This window comes from Athene cunicularia (genome assembly GCF_003259725.1).
Source record: "Athene cunicularia isolate RWA chromosome 9 unlocalized genomic scaffold, athCun1 chr9_part1, whole genome shotgun sequence".
Classification (NCBI taxonomy): domain Eukaryota; kingdom Metazoa; phylum Chordata; class Aves; order Strigiformes; family Strigidae; genus Athene; species Athene cunicularia.
This window is the reverse complement of record NW_020799110.1, coordinates 26,178,524-26,200,984: the sequence shown is the minus strand read 5'-3', so window position 1 is coordinate 26,200,984 and position 22,461 is coordinate 26,178,524. Positions and strand designations below refer to the sequence as shown.

Below are 22,461 nucleotides of genomic sequence, written 5' to 3'. Positions count from 1 at the left end.
TTAAATCCCCAATGTATTGCTTTCATCCCTTTTCACAGATCTTATGCTCTTTTCACAATATCTGACCTAAGAGAAGAAAAAGCATTTCCAATAGTAGGTTGATAAATATTTACCCGCCCAATCAGAAAAGCACAGGACAGTTTGAATTGCAGTTCTACAACAGCTATAAACTATGCCAAGATGTGAAAGGTTTCCTCCTTGCAAAGCATTTTCATAGAATAATGAACGCAAATTACATAGTGTGGTTTCAGTGTGGATTAGAGTTCCCAAGCTCTTAAAAAACGTAAATGCAAAATAATACCTCCTCGTTACAGAATCCCTCCCCAACACTGTAGCACTAAGTGGCCTCACCATGTTTTAATGTATTCCCACTTCCTCTTTGAGTTGTCAAGAATCTTATCCCCATTTTACACCCAGAGAACTGGGGCACAAAATGGTTAAGAACCACATCTAAATGGGTTTTGCTGGCAAAACTATGTCCATGGGGTAAAAATCTCTAACACAAATATGTCTTCAGTACAGACCTAATCCATCTACAATCTGTGCCTTTAAGGACATAATTTCCTTTGCAAAGACGAGTTGGAAGTAGGGGGCTGTGGGGAGTGCATGTATTATGATCCAAATACAAAGTTAGTCTCAGTGCTTTGCACTGATAGTCCTAATACACTGCATACCAGCAGACCCAGGGGACTTAACCAAAACCACACACCCTGCTTTGTCACAGGCACCTCATTTAACTGAGGTCTAATAAATAATAGATTAAAGCCCTGGCCATGATATCATCTCATCTCTTGCTGTGATTCTTGTAAATGGTACAAAAAGGACTTTCAAATTTTTTTTAAAAAGAAAAGTCTCTTTATGAAAGCAGATACAAAGATTTAAAAATAACAACAAAAAAAATCAAAGCCTTAGCAGATGATATCTGCTAACAGCCAAGGCATGCTCTGCAGTGAGCACCTCAGCAGCTGGAAGAATTGTGAGCATCCTGCTCCCACACAGCCTGTGGAAGTAACCTGGAGTCTGCAGGGTGCTGCAGGGCCCCAGAGGCCCCTCTGGTCTAAGTGACCTGAGACCAGGGCTGCACCAGGGGATACTCAAGGACAAGGACTGCAGAGCACACTGCACATCTCCCTATCATACAGGGAACATCATCCAATGTTGGCTTTAATGGATTAAGGAAACACAATGGTGGTACTAAAGTAGTTTTGAATTTGGCTCTTAGGTGTTCTTGAGTTACAAGATTTTAACTATTTTTTTTAATGCTTATCCACCAAAATAAGAAGGGTCTAATAGTAAATGATCATCACAAACATCAGCAGCTGCTATGTATAGATGCTACTGATATGGAGACAGCTGGGTACACATTTCTGGGGTCATTTCCTGATGAATAGAGAGTGCACTGTTGCACATAAAAATGGCAGTCAGCCTCTCTGAAAACGCTATAGGTTCACACTGATTTGACTGACTAAGACTTGTCTTTAAGAGACAGAAAGACTCGAAAAATCTGTCAGTCCTTATCCTACTGGCATTCCACTCCTAGGAAGACAGTAAGTTTTCACCAGCAACTCTCAAACCTGTAAGACATGCATCTGATTCTGCAGGTCACAATTGACAAGTCACTTAAGTGCAGAGAGAACAGAGATTTTAAAGAGGGTACCAGTTCAGGCAGGTAGGTCCATGCTCCAGCAGGAGCCAGAAAATCATGTTGTAAGCCCTCTGGGAAAACTGAACTGCTAAATGCTCCAGGCAGGCAATCCAGTACAGTTGGCAAAAAGCATCAGAGAAAGAGGAAATCTCAAAGGCTAACAGAGAAAGGGGCGAAATATGGGCATGTTGAAGCCTGCTCCTAAATGTCATTACTCCAAAAGGAAGTTAATGACTTTTCCCCTTGTCCACAGGATGTGTTCTCCCCCAATAATCTATCATTTAAAGAATTAACTAGTACTAACTAAGCATGCTATTAGCTGTTGATATTTAATAATACAGGAACAGAAGCTACAGTCCTGGCCTTGCCGGGCCTCTTGATTAAGGACAGCATTGTAACTAACAGTGCCTTTGGCACTTTGACAGTTTCAGGAGATTAGTGCAAATTTCTGACAGGATTTGCACATCAGTGCTTTACTGAATCAATGAACAACCATTCTGGAGAAAAAAAAAAAAAAATCCTGTGGTTTCAAAAATAAATCAGTAAAATTATATAATTTTCTCACAAGGTATTGCTTCTGACCTTTAGAAGTGGTAAAAAGCAGGGCAGCAGCTGCAAATCTTGGGACAGCTGAATTTCTCCACTGTATAAGCAAAATGAATATTCAGTAATTGATATAGTGGTGCCCCAATCAGAAACCATTCAAGAATGACTGATACCCCAGTACCCCATGGCACAAAAAAGGAAACTGTCAATATCATGGAGAGCTGATGAAGAAAAACTTAGAAGCGCTTCTAGATTAAAGCAATCTAGGTCAGTAAACAGGAAAATCTCAGAGCAATGACACAGCAATTTCTTTCTGTAGAAACCACATTTACACCCTGTACCACACTCTGAATACTTAAATCAGTTATGGATGCCTTGGCCCTCAGAAAACAAATCAAAACAAAAAAAACCCCAACCCACACAACCCTCTGAAACCATCTCCACAAACCCAACAATCCCAGCTCCAAAAATTTTGTAAGAAGATGCCAGCTGTATTAACCAACTAGAAGCTTTTAGAGGCTGTAAAAATAGAAGAGCAGGTATACAGGAGATGTATAAGAAGATGCAAAAACAAGACCAAAATATAGGAAAATTATTTTTTAAGCCTCCTTCTAGTGAGATGAATTACAGCATGGAACAGTCCCCATTGCTTGGGACAGATTGAACCAAGTTGGACAGAATACTGGAAATGCATACTGCAGGGAAACTTTGAAAACAGACACTTTCAAAGGTCCTTTCCATCTTTAATGTTTATTAATCTATTATTATTCTACAACTAAGAGGTCTGAATTGTTACATAATTATATAGTTTCCACATTTTCACTAAAACAAGGATGTTTGTCATTTCAAAGCTGCTTCTAACAGGGAAGCCACAGTAGCTCAAACAAGATAAAACAGTCAGATGTCAGAGCTCTCCCACTGAGTGCTTTAGTCTGAGTGCTCAGTTTCGCAACATGAAGATGTTTATGCTGGCTGCAGGAGGACTTCAAATGGCTTGTCTACAGAAATTACTTTAGAGGAATATTATACATGACATCATCCAACTACATTAAGTCAGTCCAATTGCTGCTAATCAACTTAGAATATATCTCTGTAGTTATTTTTAGAGTTTTTACCGAGGTTTATTAGAACATATTCTAGCAGTCCCTTTATTAAGATGCCACGATGTTCAGTTATTTTGAAAAAGGACAATTTAATTTTTATGCCTTTTGTGTAATATTTAGATTTCTCAACAGTTTTATCCTTTCTTACACTCCCCAGAGTTAGTTTCTTCTGAGGACAAATGTCCATTGATTAACAATGAAAACACAGTGGTTGCAGAGAATTTAATTAGGGGATAGACTACAGATTGCCAGGTCTAACTATCCAGGAATTTGCTTCTCCCTTCTCATTTGAAGCTCGAGGAAAACACTCAAAACCCTGATGGCATCCAAAGCAGTTAAGTTTCTTATTTTTTAGAGTTCAAAATAACCCATATTGTGCAAAGGACAGTAAAGTTCCCAATAAATACACTGCAATAGACAGTTTTACATTTTGGATGCAGGACTGCTTGTTTTGCTGAAGAGAATTTTAAGTTTTCATCTGCATCTTACACAAGCAGAGCAGTGCCCTTGCCTGGAGCAGGGCACAAAGCCCAGTCCCGGGCCATGGCAGAGGTAAGGATGCCCAATCTCTTGCCCTGAGGTCCACACGCCACACACTGGTGTGGCAGCCCTGTTGCACGGGGGCTCCATGCAGCCAAGCCAGTACTGCAGGGAGGGCAGCTATGCTCAGAGCCTTGGCCATACAGGCTCAGCACTGCTATTTGCTACTGTGCAAAAGATATTTAGCAGCACATCGATATGGCAGACTCTTCAATCATACAACTGCTACATGGGAAAACTTCTAATTCTTTTGGGAGCAGGGAAGGGGAAACCTTTTCAGCCTCTTCAGTTTTCTCTCTCATTCTCTTTAGAGTAAGTATATTTTAAAGTCATCTTCTGCTTACCCATTCCACATGGATCTCATCTTACTTCTCATGCCATAATAAATCAGGAGCGGATCCATAAAAGTAATATTAAGCTAACATTCGTGGAGTGAGGATAAGTTAAAGAGAAGACAAGAAAAAAGTCACCCTCCCCCTCCCTACTTCCACACTCTCTTTAGACTACCTTTTATTACTTAACCAACATTTTTAAGGGTCTGTTTTGCTTTCTATACACATGTAACTCCCATTACTGTCAGTGGAAATTATGTATGCACATCAGTAGCAAACCAGTCTGCAGGATATTTAACTCTCTAAGGTATCCATGTCCCTGTTACAGTCATGTTTCAGGAGAAAAGCCAGCAAATGAATTTGGAATTCTGCCTTTAAACAAACACTATATTACAACAGGCACAAGTCCTGACTGATTCTTCCAAATAGAAGAAATACCCAAGAAAGAATCCTACTTAAACCACCAAAAGAGTAAATTCACAGCATTTATCCACATTTTCCACGATGTTGCAGTGTCTCCTGTAATGAATTAGTAAGAAACATCTCTAGAAGAGAAACAAAGACAAGTTTTTCCACTAAACTGTATACTGAAATGGTTAAAAATTTACAGCAATGCTTGAATATAGCAAACAAGAAAACTGTAATATTTAGTTACTAGAACCAAGAGTACTTTTCCATTCACAGACCACAAAGAGCTTTTACAATATTGGACCTCCACTGCCATAAACTGGAGGAGGAAATAAAGGGTGAAATGAAAGTGTTTGGGCCAATAACTGAAATGACAAGGAAACCATTTTTCCTAACTCCTCATGTGACATTTTGTCCTCTGCAGCCTGTCAAACACTTCTTGACAAGCCAGTGTGTGACAAGCCTCTTAGCAGTCACAATCCCAGGAGATCATGTTGGTTATTCTTTTCCACGTAAAGAATCTTGATATGCAAAAGCTCTGAAAATAACCTGTTTGTTCAAGTTGTTATTATTTTCCTTGTTTTCTTATTTCCCTTCAGACACCTACATGAGTTTTCTTTTAAGGCATTTATATTCACATGGCTCTTAAGTTTTCTTCTAAGAGTAAAAAATGCACATTAGCAGCATCATATTCATCACTGTATGCCTTAAAAATCAGAGGGAAGAACTTGATTTCCAGTAAGAGCATCTTTTCATTCCACCACTAATCATTTGACACTGCCGTGTTTTTCCTAAACCACACTTAGTATTTTTATTAAGAAATTAAATCTAAGCATGAACACAGTGATATGAACTTCAGTAACTTTGGGCACAGACACTTGTCCTGCCAGGTTACATACCACAGGACTATGAAAGCAATCATGGTTTTTAAAACTCTGTATTCCTCAATGAATTTACTGCTCTCTGTGCCAAATGAAATTCTGACAGGGTCTCAAAACCAACACAAAAGGTGAAATTGAATTTAATGAGAGTTTTGCAGCTGAAATCCACAAAGCTAGATCCTATCCAAAGTTATTTCACTTCTATCAGAAGAGGAAAATTCATAATAGACCTTAAGCTCCCTTTGAAAAAACACTCATATTAGCAGTGTATTACAAGTCACAAATGCTAGTCTAGACATTACAGCTACTGCCTCCTTCTTTAATCTCCTCCAACTCATATATATCTGCACACACCAAGTTGTGTTTGTCCCCATGGTTTTCTTGGTAATTTGAACATCTCAAAGACCCTGGCCTGAAAATTCCTCTATAAATATCCAGTGCATCAGTTTTACTTATAAAAGTGATTAATTGAAGTATCTGAGTTGTTACATTGAATAAGAAATAAAATGTCACTCAACAAACCATAAATCATGAAAGATGCCAATAAAAAATACCTGAATCATACTACAAGTCAGAAGCATGCAAGCATATTATCTGGAAAACACAAGTACACCTTTGCAACAAAAAATAAACCAATTCCTTTTTTTATTAAACATCTATAAAACTTTTCAGACAATTGCCAACTTTGTGCAAAATATTCTTCCCTGATTTATCATCGATAATAAGTTTGTGGATGGAAACATCTAGGATTTTTTTTTAATTTTTTTTTTTTTTTTTTTTTTAGAGTGTGTCATAAGGATTGATCCAAGCCCTCTGAAGGCAGCAAAACTTGTCATAATGTTTGGAAAAAACTTAAACTCTTTTTGATGGATGGCTATTATTTCCTAATAGTTCATTTACTTCTTTACTTTCTTCCTTCCTTAATTATTTAAGATACTAGCATCGAAGAATTGCTTGATTCTCAAGTAACATATTGACTTTTTAAGGAGTAAGTGAAATAAATTAACTCAGTAAAATTTACTTGTAGTGAAAATACATCTGTCATAACAAGATTCATTTTGCACACTGCCAATTAGAAATACTGGGAAATAAAAGCAGCCTTGCTGGCATATTGTATTGTTTTCTCTAAAGTGTTTGTTAAACAGTGTAGCTATATTGTGATAATGGTTTTCACTGTAAATTTCTTATCTTTTTTTTCCTCTATTTTCAGAAAACCTCTTTTGTATGTGGTAGCACAGGAAGAAAGACCACTTGAATAAGGCAACTTCTACTCTGCTTTATAATGACTGTGGAGGAATGCCATTGAATATATGTTTTATTTATCTTTGACAGAGTTTATATAGAGATGTATAGCATGTTAAAATGTATGTTCACATTTTAATACACATAAATTAACATGTTTCTCACTTTTTCACAGTAGGAATGATACACAACAGTCATTAACAGGGTTTTCAATACATGGATCTAGCAGTTTTCTAATAAATCAAACAGCCTGATGAAGAAAGATATCTTAAGTTATACATTGTTCTCAGGAAATTAAAAATGGTTCACAGTACACAATACTCATCAAGAGTTGTGAGTAATTATAATCATACCCTGGCAAAACCAATCTACTATATAACTTTTTATTGTGTTTGTGACTGTCATACCTAAATACTGCCTAAGTAAATTACTTCTACACTCAAAGTTTAAGAGCATCTATAACAGAAGAATCTGGTCTTTGCCCCCATCTTCAAAGAGAGCCTCTCAGAACAGGTGGCTGTCTAAATTTGTCCTGGACACAGTGTTTTCTATGGGGTTTTGGAGTGTTTAAAGAGTGGGTTGCTCCAGTCTCAAACCAGTCTTTTTACTGTCCAGTTTCCTCATAAGTGAGGGCTTGCAAGATGCCTTGCTCCAGATGAATACATTAAATCAAGGAGTAATGCTCTTGATCTACACCAAGGCAAACTTAGTAAGAATGTTTTCTTGATCCCACCCCCACATCCACAGCAAATAACAACATTTCTCTGAAGCAGCTAATGACACAGCAACAATTTGGCTGTCAAACAAAAAAACTAGCTTTTGCCTATCAGAAGCAACCCCAGGTGATGAACAAGTAAGTATGGATGGAATTGCCATGTGAAGAGAGCTAGATACAGCCTGTTTCTAAAAAAAAATTACCTCCCTGAAATATCCTTCTATGGCTTGTTATTACATTGTATTTTCTTGTTCCTTTGCTGCAGCTGTCTTTAAAAAGAAAATTTTAAAAAAGCAAACACAGGTGTTTACTCAAGAATCAGTTCACCTGCTGTTCCACTGCTCCATCTGCTCCTGTCACCTCATTACCTGGTCCAGCCGTACAGCTGGGATGACTCATCTCTGCATAAGTACATTTTTAAGTGATGTATTTTCAAGGGTTTGTTTCTGCAAAATGAGAGGGAAGGATAAAGACCTTACTTTAATACCACATCACTTATCTACTTTGCATCTCTCTCTCTTACCTTTTTTGAAGCAGCAAACACACAATGGTTGAGTTCTTCAGGCTTCTGAATGTCAGGCTAATGTGCAATTCACCCCTTCATGATGAAAGGCATCATAATTCAAGCGCATCATCCTCCCCCAGATAACAATTTACTGAAGAATCCAAAGGGAAAGAGCTCTCAAAGTTTGCTGCAAAATTTCAGGTCTCTGTTTGGAGTTGATAGTTTTCCAGAAACAGAGTGATCTGCTTTGAATTAGCCATTATCTTTTACATCCCTCCATGTTTTCTGTCATCACAAAAGAAGATGAGTTACCCTTTAACTGACTGTAGAATAATCTCTGACTACCATCAAACGGGTAGTTAATGCTGTTGGCAAGAATGATTTAGGAGACAATTTCAAAGCTTAGTTAACTATAAAAACAGAAGTCATACTAAAACACCCTTATTCATTCTGCATACCGAGTGTGAGGGAAGCAGGGCTTAATACCAGAACTGTTGGGAGATGTGACAGTACGACAAGAAACGGTGGTTTCTCACTCAACAAATGTTTCCAGCTTTGCTGACAAGAATAGGTGTTAAAAGTTGCTAAAATATAAAGTATGACATCAGTGCCCAAAACTGTCCAGGACCAGATCTGACAGGTATATGCATATGAAGAGGGAATCCTTACCTTACAGATCAAGCAGATGAATCATTACTTTACAGATTTTTTTATTTAAACAAACCAAGTAACCTGATAGCTGCAGACAGACCAGACAAACTTTAAATATTCAGAAGAAGGCTTGATTCTAAATTTTTTAAAACATATTCTTAAGCCTCCTATAATGAAAATGCCCATTGATTCAGAAAGTTACTTTACAGTAAATTTTGAGTGCCTTAAGAACAGCAGTAAACAAATGCCCTCAAGTCATTTGACAAAAGTTTTTGTCCGCTTTGACTTTTTTCTTTGATTGGCTTGTTATTCTTACACCAGTAAATATGTGCACTTAAGATTTTTCCACACAAAACCAACCCCCTCCCAAAGAAAAAGAGGAGGGTCAGCTGTATATTCAAAATTGTTTAACAAAAATTTTAGTATGAAATATTGTCACGTTGTCACAACAGGGGTTCCCAGAATTTTATATCACTATATGTGGCTCAATCCTCTTCCTTTTATGACAATATGCATGTTTATCATCAAGGTTTTAACTGCAAGTGCTACTGAAATATCTGTTTAATATGGCTTCTCCGTTCTTTCCTATGGCTGACAGACCATTAGTAGTATGAAGCCCACACTTCAAGAACTAGTGATCAAAATATAATACATTTTCCCATGGATAGTCAGCTGCCAGAGGCACAATACAGAAACACTGACATCAAGGGAAAGACCACCAGTATCTCTGGACGACATATTGAACTAAACCATAATTTCAGTACCACCACTCCAGAGAGAGTAAAACCAAATAAGACTTGCACATATTTATCTGCTTGACACATTGAGTCTTAATTTTATAATGAGAAATCCAGACTCCTGCAAATGGAAAGCACCTTAAATGCACCTGATTCTCCTCCAGCATTTTCAAAACAATAACATTATTTATTGGGATAAAATCAGCAAAACAGTCTATATGACATATTTAATTTCTAGGATATTAATTTTATGTCTGGAGATATTTAAAATAGAGAGCCATGCAAAATCTCTGTGTCTTACTCCATCGGTAGGATTTCTAGATGGTCTTTGCCAAGGGCTTGAAAACCCTGTTAAATATTCACCTAACTCTGGCAGAGATCATGATGTCCATCACTGACCATTTGGTTCCCACAAGAATCCAAATGGGTAACTTGTTTATTCAGACAGCTCTACTAAAATGATCAGCAATGAGAATGTTGCTAATAGCCATATTTGAATGACTTTGTGAGACTTCAGTGTTAATGACTCATTGAGATAAATGGAGCAATCTAACCCTTTTACAGTATCTATTCCAAAGTAATTTGCAAATTCTGGAAGTTGAAACTAAATTTGGTTTTCATTACTTCATGTTAGGAAAAGTTACCATGGCATAAGGAATGGAAACTAGTCTCAGTGTGCTCTCCAGAAGAAAGTATAGCATCTTTAAAATTGAAATCTAGGGGAAATCCCAACCTTCATTAGGTGAAGCTAGAAAAGACTATGAGCCCACCAGCAAACCATTTTATAAAAATCTTGCCCGTTCTGCTTTTGACAGTACTTTCTGCATTGACAGTTTCCTGATTTCCCCTACACTGATTTATTTTCCCTTGTTAAACAGTTCTAACATTAGCAACAGAAAAGAAACATGCATTTTAACACCAGCTTTGCCGGAATTTCCCTAAGCAAGTAAGATAGGCACAGAAGCTGGAGTGTAGTACCTGAATTAATTTGTTATGAGGTTTTTTTGGTTTATTTTATTTTATTTTATTTTATTTTATTTTATTTTATTTTATTTTATTTTATTTTATTTTTATTTTATTTTATTTTCTTCTCTCATTGACAACTTTTTTTTAAGCTCATTCTTTCTAAGCAGGGCTATATTTTGGGGCTCTGGTCAACCCTAGCTACATATGTACTTCTAACAAAAAAGAAGATACAGGCAGGTCTTTGCACAAAAAACTTCAGTGTTGTTATCAGTTTAAGCATCATATTCCATGATACATGGGTGTATCTGCATCTATTATCTAGTGATATCTAAGGGCAGTTGTAAATAAAGTTGCTAAAAGGAGGTGTCTGTTGTGAAAAGGGGAAAATTAGGTGTACACAGTTTTGCCAAGTCAACTCTGAAATAATGCCCCTTCTTATCTTTTTAATTAAAGAAAAAAGAGTTAAGGCTCAAAGTTTTCGCTCTATTGTGAGACTGATGGTACTCACAAGCTACTCAAAAGTTAGATGTAAAAACCAAAAAAATCCAAACAAAACATTCCTCCCAGACAAAAATCACATGTCTAAAAAATCAGATGCTGTGACAGTGTCTGCACTCTATCAGGACATTTTGAAAGGTAATCACATAGACCAATGCAACTTCATTTTCAACAGCAGTGCCACACATTTGTAGGTTTCTGTCCAAATGCCAGAAAAGGGGACAAGGTAAGAATTCGGCTTTAAATCAAGATTAATTAGGATTGAATTCAGTCCTTGGAAAGAAGAAATAATCACTCCTTTCTTCACAGCGATTTCTTGCTTCTATCTTGCATTCAGAATTGGATACAACCTATTGTTATGCCATGCTGGCACATACAGGGTAAACGACAATCTTCCCAAATGGGAAATAGGATAATATTATAGGATTGCACCATATTTCCCCATAGTTTTATTTTGTAAAACACCTTATCAGTTCCTTCCATAAGACCAGTACAGTCAATCAACAGCAATTAAGTATCTCATGCCCCAAAACCCATTTTAAATTCAGCACATTTAAAGAAAAACACCTAATTTGAAAATGTTGTGGAATTACAATGCAGTGAAAGATACTAACTGTGAAACAGAACCAACAATGGAAAAATACAAGCTGCAGTTCTGCAAAGATTAAAATCTAGCAAAGCACTTCATTGAAACAGAAAACTATAAGAGAGTTCTCAGCAGCTGAAGTCCAAGACAGATAAATGGTCCTGGCAATTGTAATTTAGGATTCAGAGTGGAAAATATTGACAGCAGAGTTATAATCCCAGTGTGATTTTTTTCATAGTCTTTCTGCTATCATTAAACTCTCATTTAATAAGAACCGCCTACCAAACCATAAATCCAGTTTAACTCTTAAGAAAACGGAGCCTCAACAAATATTATCACTCCAATGCATTTCCTTTCTGTCTGAAGAAAACATCACTCACTCTATTCTTCTGGGTGACAAGGTTAGGCCACACATATATAGACTTTTTAAAGGCCCTAATTGGAAATGCTTAGTGCCAGTGTGAGGTCCCCAACTCATTGCCCGGGATTTGAGAACCCTGAGCATGGTATTATAACTTGATTTTTAAAAAGAAAAAAGACCACCACATATCAAATATATCCCTGGGGATATTCTGCAAATCAGAAACTCCAGAAGCTCATCTTGACATTAAAGGCACCTGTCCGCTCAGCTGCTGATGATTAACGATGTAAGTATTTTGATATCAACTCTCAAATTGCACTGACCACAGATTCAAGTTATCAAGATCTCTAAAAAATCCTTGATCAAACACCAGGCATTAACTTCAGGAGACATACAAAGGCTGCATTTGTCCTATTTCTTATACCCTAAGCACAAAACCAGAAGTTTCCAACAGAGGTCATCTAACTCACCCAAGGTAGTACCAAATATATATAAATGTCAACATATTGCTGTCACACCTGTTCTTAAGATACTCCCAGTGATAGAAATCCCACAGTGACTGTGGACAACTGATTCCTGTAGCTCTCCACGACCAAAATACTTCCTGAATCTTGGTATGATATAAGCTGCATATGTCTGGTTTCCACCATTACTCTCTCTTCACCATTACATCCATCTTTATAATATGTCTGCATAAATTGAAGAATTTGAACTCTGTGCTTTCTCAGTTGTCTTTGTGAATAAATATTACTAATCTTTGCTATTTTTCTTCAAAACCAGTATTTCCTAAACTACTTATTATGCTTCGCATTCCAAGTAGCATGAAGGCCAAAATATTCGAGACTGGATACTGACAGCCATCATCAGGAAATAGGCTAATGGGCCAGATGGAGTTTTAGTCTGATTCCATGTGGTAATTCTTACATTATCACCACCAGCAAGGATTAACAGGATAACGGGGCGGGGAATCTGTTGTCAGAGGGATTTTTTAGCAATACAATATTTTATAAGAATAAGTGAAAGTTGTTACCAGTCTCCTCATTACTCTGACACATGTAACCACTATATTCAATCTAAACTGAGTTTGTGATTACCAACCTAAATACTTAAATAACATGCCCTTCCTTTATTGTCTCCTAGAAGTTGTGTTGCGGACAAATTCTGAAAGGATAAAGTAGAGACTTTATAGATTCTTCTAATTTGCTTTCTAATTGTCAGGAAATATGTGTCATAAGGCAAGATTTCCTGTGCAGAGTTGAAGAACAGAATTTTTTCGATAAAGTGAATAATTCCCACCTAACTGCATGATGCCAGGAGACAAGGCTTTAATACATTACTGGAAAAAATATAAAAATACAGAGTCTGTGGCAGCCAGATTTAGAAAAAAAAAAAAAGGTGCGGAAAAAAAAGGCAAGAAATAGAACCTTGGGCTTTCTATTCTTACTTATCTTCTTTAGGCATTTACTGCCTAGAAACTTTTGGTCCATTTCAAATATTATTAGACTAAAATTTAAGAAGAGTTAAATAAAGGCCCTTTCCCCAACAGGCTCACTTAAATGCCTCAATATTATAAGAAAGTAATTTTATAAACATTTCCCTTTTTTACAGAGGTTTTGTGGGTGATCTATTGTGGTTTCTTAAAATAATCCTGCTTGTTGTTGAATTATAGAAACTAAGTTTTAAATGTTTGTGTTATTGTGTCTCTCTCTTTTTTAAAAATACTAAGAATCTGGAAAGTGTATGTTATAAACTCTCTTGCTATCCAGAAAGTCCTTAGCAAAGCAATTGAGGAAAACTCTTCTGATCTTCACAAAGGCAAAAGTTTATCAAAGCCATAAAACTGTTTAGAATGCTTTCTCATTCAGAGCATGTCAGCAATGCTGAATTGAAATGTGCAATAAAATTTATATTACAGCCATATTGTTCCCCCCTCATTACTTTAAAATTTATATGTTCAAGCCTAAAATTCAAATGCTCCCACTGCTTTGTTTCATAATTGGAATTAGGATAAGCCATTGTACAGAAACCATCTCCCTCTGTCCTTTTAATTTCAATGACATACACAGGCTCAACTAGAGAAACCTCTACTCTGAATTGCTCAAAAGCAGTAACAGGCGATCATGATTTCTTTGTATTTGTTTCTGTGTTTCTTTCCAAAGACACTGTGGTTATCAAAATACAAATGGGATACCTAGTACATTACAGTTCAAAAGCAGCACAAATGATCCAAGGTAGCAGAGCAACAGAAACCATTGCCAAATCTCTACAGCTCAAGAAAACAAAAGGCATATAGAAAGGTTTGTGTACAGATTTTACCTGGTCTAACTCAGGGAGATTAGACTATTAGAAGGCTACTCAGAAAAACTATCCAGTTAAATAAATAAATAATCACATAGAGAGAACTTTATTTATGCTGTCAGTGAAAAGTATCTCAAATGTGTATTTTAGTCATGGTGAGAAAGTGGAGCACTGGTATCTAACCCTCGGATGACAAGGTATAACAAAGACACCCAAAATAGCTCTAAACATACTACCCTAGATACTGTAAACAAAGGCAATATGGAGGTCAGTGCAAGCTGACCTCACCTATGCTCCTGAGTAATAAGTAACGTGTGCTGCTTCCAAACTAGCTGGATCTTTGTATTCTGCAGGCTGCAAAAGAAGTTTGGGATGTTACATTTACTTGTAATGTGTTAACTCAGGAAAAACCTGTATCTCACAATTATTAGTCTAAGTACACACCAGGAGAGGGGAACTTTACAGCAAATGGTAGCAAAGAGAAATTTGGCACCTGAATATACCACCACAGTTTTAACTTTGGGAACTTCTATGCAATTCTTTAACAGGCTTTGATTCAGCAGTCCCAGTCTAAAATGCTTTACTGATATAGGATAAACCTAAGCATATGCCTAAGTACTTCAGAGATGTGATAAGGCTCTGTTTAAGTGTTTTACGAATGTTGTTCATCATACTGCAGGTGCCAGAGCAGCACTTTGGTTTTGTTTTTAATAATGAGCATTTCTCCAAAGGTCCTGTCAGAACTTCCCAGTTATCACATGACAGTATCAAAACAGCCAATGCCCTCTACCCAAATCCATTCTCATTCCTCTACTCCCAATTTGATTTTTTTTTTTCCCCTGGAAAATAAACAATTTATTTTCCTAGTAAAATCAAAACGCTAAGCCTTTTCCTGATGAGAGTTTCTGTATCCTTTCCTTTTCCCTCCCTGTTATTTAGATTCTGTGAACTTCTGTCTTACAGTCTTGCAGACCACAAAGCAATGGCAACATAATTTAGAAATATTTTCATATAATTTGCCAGTGTCTGTTTTTATTTTTTGTAAAAGAAAGCCTGATTGCAGCCCTAGAGTACATGCACACTTCAAACTCTTTCCTGCTTTGAGATGACTGTCATATAAATGTATGTATTAATCATTCTATACTGGGTATTCCCATCCAAATAGACACAATGTTTTTTATATATATATATATATATATATATATATATATATATATATAAATCAGCTGTTTAAAGCCATAGATGACTGTTTCAGGCTAGATTTCAGTAAGACATAATTTTTCTTTGACGTTATGTTCCATTTGATTTGTATTAATCTGAATTCTTTCTCCCCTCTCCCCATTCCATGAAAAACAGCAAGAACACTGGTGGTCATTATCTTCCTCCCAAAAAGCACAACAGCAAAACAGACTTCAGCCTGATGGGTAATTTTTGAGGAACACAGTGGCAGAGGTTGGAGAAGGTAACCTAGAGAATCAAATCTATTCTTACTAACATATTGTAAACCATTCATATTTCTTACATCCTCATTACTCTGCACAGAAATACTTCTCAGGATATAGAAAGGCCACCTTACACTAAAGGCAAAAAACTCCAGAAGCCAAGCAGTGTAGAAGTATCCTCTTAAGGGAGTCAAAGGGAGCTGCTCTGCAATTCCTTGTTAGGATCCAATCTGAAAGTCTCAGCTCTTGATATAGGAACAGTGTGGTAAAGAACTATCAAAATTATGCATCTACTCTTCACAAAAACAGAGAAACTTCTCTGTGTCTTTAAGCCACAGGGAGATTTAAGTCTCATCTCCAAGTCAGCTTTGGAATGGCACTGACAGGACTAATGGTTGCCTGCTCCAATTCAGTGGCAAAACTAGTCTTTAAGGGGCTTCAGAGATATGGAATTTTGGTCTATTGATGTCAATATGAATTTTGCCATTTTGCACCTGAAAAGAACGGATAATGGAATTGTCCATAACAGAAAATTTGGTGTCTCTGAACTAGGATAAAAACCTAGATTTAATTTTATTACCTGGGAGTGAGATCTCAGTTGGAAGAAAGTCAAAGTGGACACTAAAAAAGCCCCCCACCCATTACAGCAACACAAGCAACTTTTTCAGTTAAACATGATGTTTAATTAGTTTTCTAAATGCATACACTGAAAATCCATTAGACAGCCATTAGGCGTAATATATCCATTTTCTTTTTACAATCACCTGATTTTTGTTAGCCAAACTTCTAAAGTAATTCAGTCAAACAACTTTTTTGGTACTATTATCCCAGTAAAGTCTCCAATTCCCTTTTTTTGACTGTGATCGCAACAATTTTCCTTTAAGCTCTAAAGCGCTGATGATCATCTTTCTTTAAGCAAATTTACAGACCATCCCTTCTAGGTAAAGATGTGCCTGGTATGTTTATGGTCCCATTTCAAGATCCAGAAATCTGAAACTATTCAGCTATTTTTATGAAGTAATCTTTAAAAAAACCCCAGTTTTGTATTCTCCTTATTGTGGGGAAAAAAAACTAAAATATCTGAATAATAAGATAGCTTTAGATACTAAAAAAACCCTGAGCTCCAAAAGAAGCAAAAGCCACCTTAGCTGAATCACTATTTTCTTAACAAAAACTTTCTTATTAACTAGCAACATATCTACAAGAAAACTTGTCAAAGGCTCATGATGACTTCACCAAAACATTGTGGAAGTGGCCAACATCTCAGTGATTAAAGACAAGATCCCATTGTAAAAATAAGACCTCTGAACAGATTTTATCCTACAGCTTCTCTGATGATGTTTTTTATTGATTCATGATCACTAGAGATTCTGTGAAGTTTTCCAGTGTATTTCCTGATCTAACCAAACTAATATACAAACCTCAAATCTGTCATTCTCCTACAATAATTGCTTTATTTATCCTTGCAGTGCTTCAGTTGTTTGCTTTCCAAAATATAATAGAGTGTTAAAAAAACCCAAAACATTTGAAGAATAAACAATCCCACAGTTTCTTCTGAATAATTTGGTGAATTTTTAAGCTCTCCTTCTGCCAAACCAAAGTAGAAAGTAAGAGTTAAGAATAGACTGTGCACAATGAACGTGCCTCAACCCTGAAAGCGCCTGCTCTTGACATAACTCCTTGCTCACGTAGGGAATCACCATCTGTGTTAGAGTAAGTTTTGCAACATTACTAATATTACACACACTTACACCCAATAAGCAGTATCAGGTAATTTGTTACTTTTCAAAACCAAGAGACAATTCCAGTCAATAACCAGCTGTTACCACTTTCGGTTCTGCTGGAAAGCTGAAGGATGCCAATGTGTGAATAAAACAAACCTCATCGCAGACAGACTCTAAGTGACCTTTATACAAAAAGGCTCTCTAGAAAATACCGAGCTCCTATAGCATGGATTTTTTTCAAGCCATGGCATATTTGTGTTCACTAGTTTGCCTTATGGGGGAGATGGCAGCTCAGGAGGAGCAAGAGCTATGAATTCTTGTTTACTCTTAGTATGTGTCCTTTAAATACGCAGTATGCATAAAAGAGTACAGTTGACAAACAAGGTACTCAGAGAGCTACTATTTGTTTCCCTCAAACCAGTTACGTCAGTTCAAATCCTAAAAAGCCTAGAAATAGTACTTGCCTCTACCAACCTCGGTGCCAAGAATGCAAGTACAACAACAAGTGAACAAATCCTTTCCCTCCTGCCAGAGGCCAAAGTGGAAAGTGGAAGAAATGGAGATTAACAAAATAAATGTTTTCTCACCAGTCATTTAGGTTGTTTTGGTAAAATAAATAATAAAAATACAACTTTAAAAATACTATAATGACATATGAGTGGAAAACTGAACGTGGGTATGCTACTGAATGTGCATCTTGCGTTCAGGTGCTTGAACATTGTCATGCAAACTGCCTATGTTACTACAGGAAATATTGTCTGCTAATCAAAGCCTAATGAATGAGGTTTTTAGCATTAAAATGTTGAATTTTAATAATCTTCATATTAATTTTCTTTATACTGTCTTTATGGTAGTAACAAAATCCATGAATGCACCCGAAGACCGAGACTCCAACAAACTGTCTAACAGAACTAGTCAAGCCAATCCTTCATATTGCCCTGACATGCACCCTGAGAAGACAGGCAGATAGGCAAATAACAGCCATCTAAGGGACAGAAGGTACAGCAGAAATAACAGTGAGAAGTAAAGAGAATTAAATACAGCACAAATATGGATTCTATTAGTATAAGCGAAAAAAACCCAATACGTTACTTTTTGTGAAATGGAGAATGCTGCAGGTTGTGTGCTTCAGTGCAAAATTTCATTTGTGGAAGGTGAAGGACCTGGGAATAGGGATAAAGTAAGGGGAGAGACTAAGCCTGGAGGGCCACAGAGGGTCCAGGCACCTTCCCTGGAAATTAACAGGAACACTGGAATGAGCCCTACCATCAGTCCTGTGTGAGTGAAGCAGCAGTGTCAGGGCCTATGTAGGCAGAAGCAGGTGATGAGAGTGAGGGGAAGCGCTGGCCTCACCAGCAGGCTGTGAGGTGCCTGGGGAAGAGCCAGCACATGGGATGCTGAACCTCTTGGCAGAGGAAAATAACAAAGTAGGAAAGAACAAAAGTATCAAAATTTATACTCTTTTTCCTATCAAAAAGAGCAGCTAGGTTTGAAATTTCCTTATAACTCTTAGACCCTCTCCAAGTAAGACATGTAAGATCTAACGAAGTACCTCTCAGTTTTCTCCACAGATTCCCTTTGCCCTGCCCTACAGTCAGGGTTATAATTTAAACAAAGTAAAATTTAAAAAAAATCACATATTGTCTGACCAGATCACTGCAGAAGTGACAGGCACACAAACAAATTTGTGTCTCTCTTTAGCCTGGTCCCTGACTCAAGTCAATGGTCTGTGCTCCACCATTTGATATGATTAGCACTGTTTTGATCTAATTTTTTTTTTTTTTTTTAAGAATCACACAGGTGCTCTTTTCCTAGGGAAAACATCCATTTTCTATCATGAAATACAAGTATTACACAAAATCTCTAAACTTTGGATCCTTTGGGAAAAGAATGTCAGTAGTTGCACAATTGGTTTCTAAAGTCTGTCCTTGATCTGGATGCATGAGTTGAGCCATGACTTGTAAATTGTAACCAGACAAAATAAAACATTAACAGCAACCCTAACAGCATAAAAATGCACTGTAAGAATCGATCCTGTACAGTGATATTCATTTAAGCACAATACATTCATCAGTACTTTCATATCACAGACAAAAAAATAGAAAAAAATTTTGAATAATCTGTATTCAAGAACACATTTGTTGAAGCAGCAGCTCTATTATTTTCATGTAGAAGCAGGTTTCCCTTACAGTTTTACAAAACTTGCATGGTGTAATGCTTATAAACTTTATTTCATTCACTGAAAATTCATTATCTCTTCAGAAGTATTCCCTTTAATAACAAAAATTACTTTCCAGGCAAGACAATCCTACCAAGTCTTTCCCACAGGCACTCTTTCTACACTTAACTGAACAAGGTCCTTCTCTTATATCAATGAACTTTCAGAATTGAATCAAAACTCCAGCGCCAAACAGCAACACAGCACTGTGTGCAAGTAAATACGCTGAAGTCCTACAACTGACAAGATACAAAACTCGAAAAATACACATGCACGCTCCATAATAAAAATCTGCAATTTTTTTTAATTGATACTGATGAAAGAGACAGAAGTTTTAATTTGAGAAGAAACATTTCTTTTATTTTCTCTATTGCTAGGCTGCTGCATGTTAATACCAGTGCCAGCAGGAGACTCATGCATTGCTTATGGTGCAAAAGCAGCAAGGCTGCAGCCTTTCTGCTTCAGAACAAATGGTCCAGTGTGCTTTTTAAAGCCCGCTAATACAAAAGAACCAGATGTAATCCTTTCAACTAACAGCATGCTCAGCTAACTGATTAATTCAGCTCACTTGGTAAAATGCAATCTTGTTCCAAGTTAGAGGAAACCTTTGGGTTAGTTGTGAACACATATTTCAAGAACTACTGCAGTTTTAAGCTTTCCAAAACCCTACAGTTAGATAAACCAAATGTGTACCAACAGGAGGTGAGTGCAAGGGTGTGGCTTCACTTTAACTTCGGGTGGGAATCCTCTATGACTATGTCATGCCCAGGTGAAAGGAATTCCCTCACAGAATGACACAGTTCCCAGTGGAAAATCTCTGACTTTCCCCTAGGATGGATCCCACTGGTTTCACTGCATTTCTCCTCCTGCCAGGGAACTGCAGCATCACAGCAAGACAGCTCTGTTTCTAAACTGGAACTCTATGCACACAGGGATTTTGCAAATACCTCCAAGACATAACCACTCATTTTACCTCTTTTGTCAACTCATCTTTTATTATATAAATAGGAATTAGCATTACACATCTAAACAACGTAAAACAGTGCTTCTTCAGCACCAGACACCCATACAAACGTTGCTAACATGCCAGACTTCTTGAAATAACTCTGAATACAATTACCCTAAAGTGTGATCCTAACTGTATATAACTTTTCTTCCCCATAGTTTTAGTAAAAATTAAGGGGAATCAAGTATTAAGCCTCACAAGTCAAAACTAAGAGCATAAACAAAATTAATATTTGCAATTGTAAGTATAAGCAAGTGGTATTAAAAAAAAAAGTCTACTTGGCAGTCTGTCCTGCTCAATAAATTAACTCCCATAGTATTCCTCCAAGTTATGAGCAGATCCAAGAGTTAACAATTTATGGTCACATTTAATATTTCAAACTAATTTCCAGCTGCTTAGGTCTGATACTTAAAGAACGAGGGTGTAGATACCTGTCTTGAGTGGGGAGAACACACAGAGACAACTCCCTTTCCCACCTGTGACTTTCAGATGAAATTAATTTGAAGTTATACACCTGAAAGTAAAATCAAATGATGGTCCAACTGAAAGGAAAACAACAAAGGAAAAAAGGATCCTGTACAAAAAAGCAACTTGGGAGTTCCAAGCACCAGTTAGTTCAATATGTACAATATTCTGGGGCATCACAGCATGAATAGGAGCAAGTTCATCTGTCCAGTTTAAACAGAAATCATTAAAAATTATTGTCAAGCAAATGCATCTGACTCATTTTGGCTAATGAAAACATACCCCTCAAATTGAAGAATTTAGGTAAATTACATTTCTTCTAATCCTGCCAAAAACATTAAAGAAAATGGATTTGACAAAGATAAAAGCAAAGTAGGCGTGATAGATCATCCATTAGCAATACAAGTATGGCTAATTCTTCCTGGTAGTGAAATGATTTGGGATACAACCCATTCTATTTTTTTTTTAAATAAGCGTTTAGACATGGCATACACCATGTCCTAGGTTTGAGAGTACCACTGAGTTTTTATGAAGATCAGGCCTTAACAACAATGTACTAGGAAGAGAAAGAGTAAGGGCAACTTGAAGTATTTTAGCATACTAATGAAAAAATGCAATAAAGTAGAGGCTTTATAATCTCTGCAAGTTACAGAAAATGGTTTAAGATGGTGTGAACTAATACAATTATTACAATTGTAATAATTACAACTAATACAATTAATTTTAAACAAAGGAACAAGATGCACATTTCACAGAGAATCACATATATAGAATTAATATTCCACTTACTCTCTGTTATGCCACCTAGTAAACTACTAGGCTGGTTGGGGGTTCGCTTTTTTTCACAAATGCATTTTTGGTGTGCAAGGTTGTACTGCATTTTCCAGCAAACAACAACTTTGATTTATTCATGTAAACATCAGAAATGCATCAGCAAACAAAGCCATATGGAAGAAAGAGAGATATAAGGGATTTTCTGTTTGCTTTAGAAACCTGACATCTGTGGGTAGCATCATCTAAGTTATGATCCAATAACTTTTGATATTTTGGTCATTTTCATTTAATCAGTCCAAACCACATTTAATCTGATGATACAAAAAGCTCCAATGGGAGAACAACAGAGGAGGATTAACGTTTTAGAAACTTAAAATAGGAATACACTTGAATATTCTTCCCTTTCACATCATAAATTTAAAGAACAAGGAAACTCACATCTGTTCTAACTTAGCCTTCGAGCTTAAAAAGCAAAGAAAATGTATTAGGGTTATTTATATCTTGTGCATCTTTTGGGAAAGATTTTCGGAGCCGGACCCAGCCGCCGGTGGCATCGATCACCCACGCCCCGCAAACTTCCCGCGGGGTCGGGGTCGGGCTCGGCGGTACTTACCCCCGCAGAGGAGGAGGAAGAGGAGAAGGCGGCGGCAGCCCGCAGTCCGCCCGGCGGAGGGCATCTTCCCCCTCACCGGGACTCCTGCGACCCCGCCTCGGCCGCGGCGCTCCGGGCAGCACCGGGCGAGTCCCTGCGGGCCCTCAGTCGGGCCGGCCCATGGCCCGGGGCGGCGGCAGCGGGCCGCGATGGGACGCACCAAGGC

At 37.2% G+C, this 22,461-nt stretch overlaps 1 protein-coding gene across 2 annotated transcripts in view; it reads right to left on the bottom strand.

The window, feature by feature from the left end:
* Window positions 1-22,453, bottom strand: part of RET (ret proto-oncogene) — an 84,057-nt gene extending 61,604 nt beyond the window's left edge. For both annotated transcript variants that reach the window (XM_026854892.1, XM_026854893.1), the window contains exon 1: window positions 22,257-22,453. In XM_026854892.1, coding sequence (XP_026710693.1) covers window positions 22,257-22,320 — 64 coding nt within the window. In that variant the 5' untranslated portion in view covers window positions 22,321-22,453. The remainder of the gene's footprint in view (window positions 1-22,256) is intronic.
* Window positions 22,454-22,461: the final 8 nt, after the last annotated feature.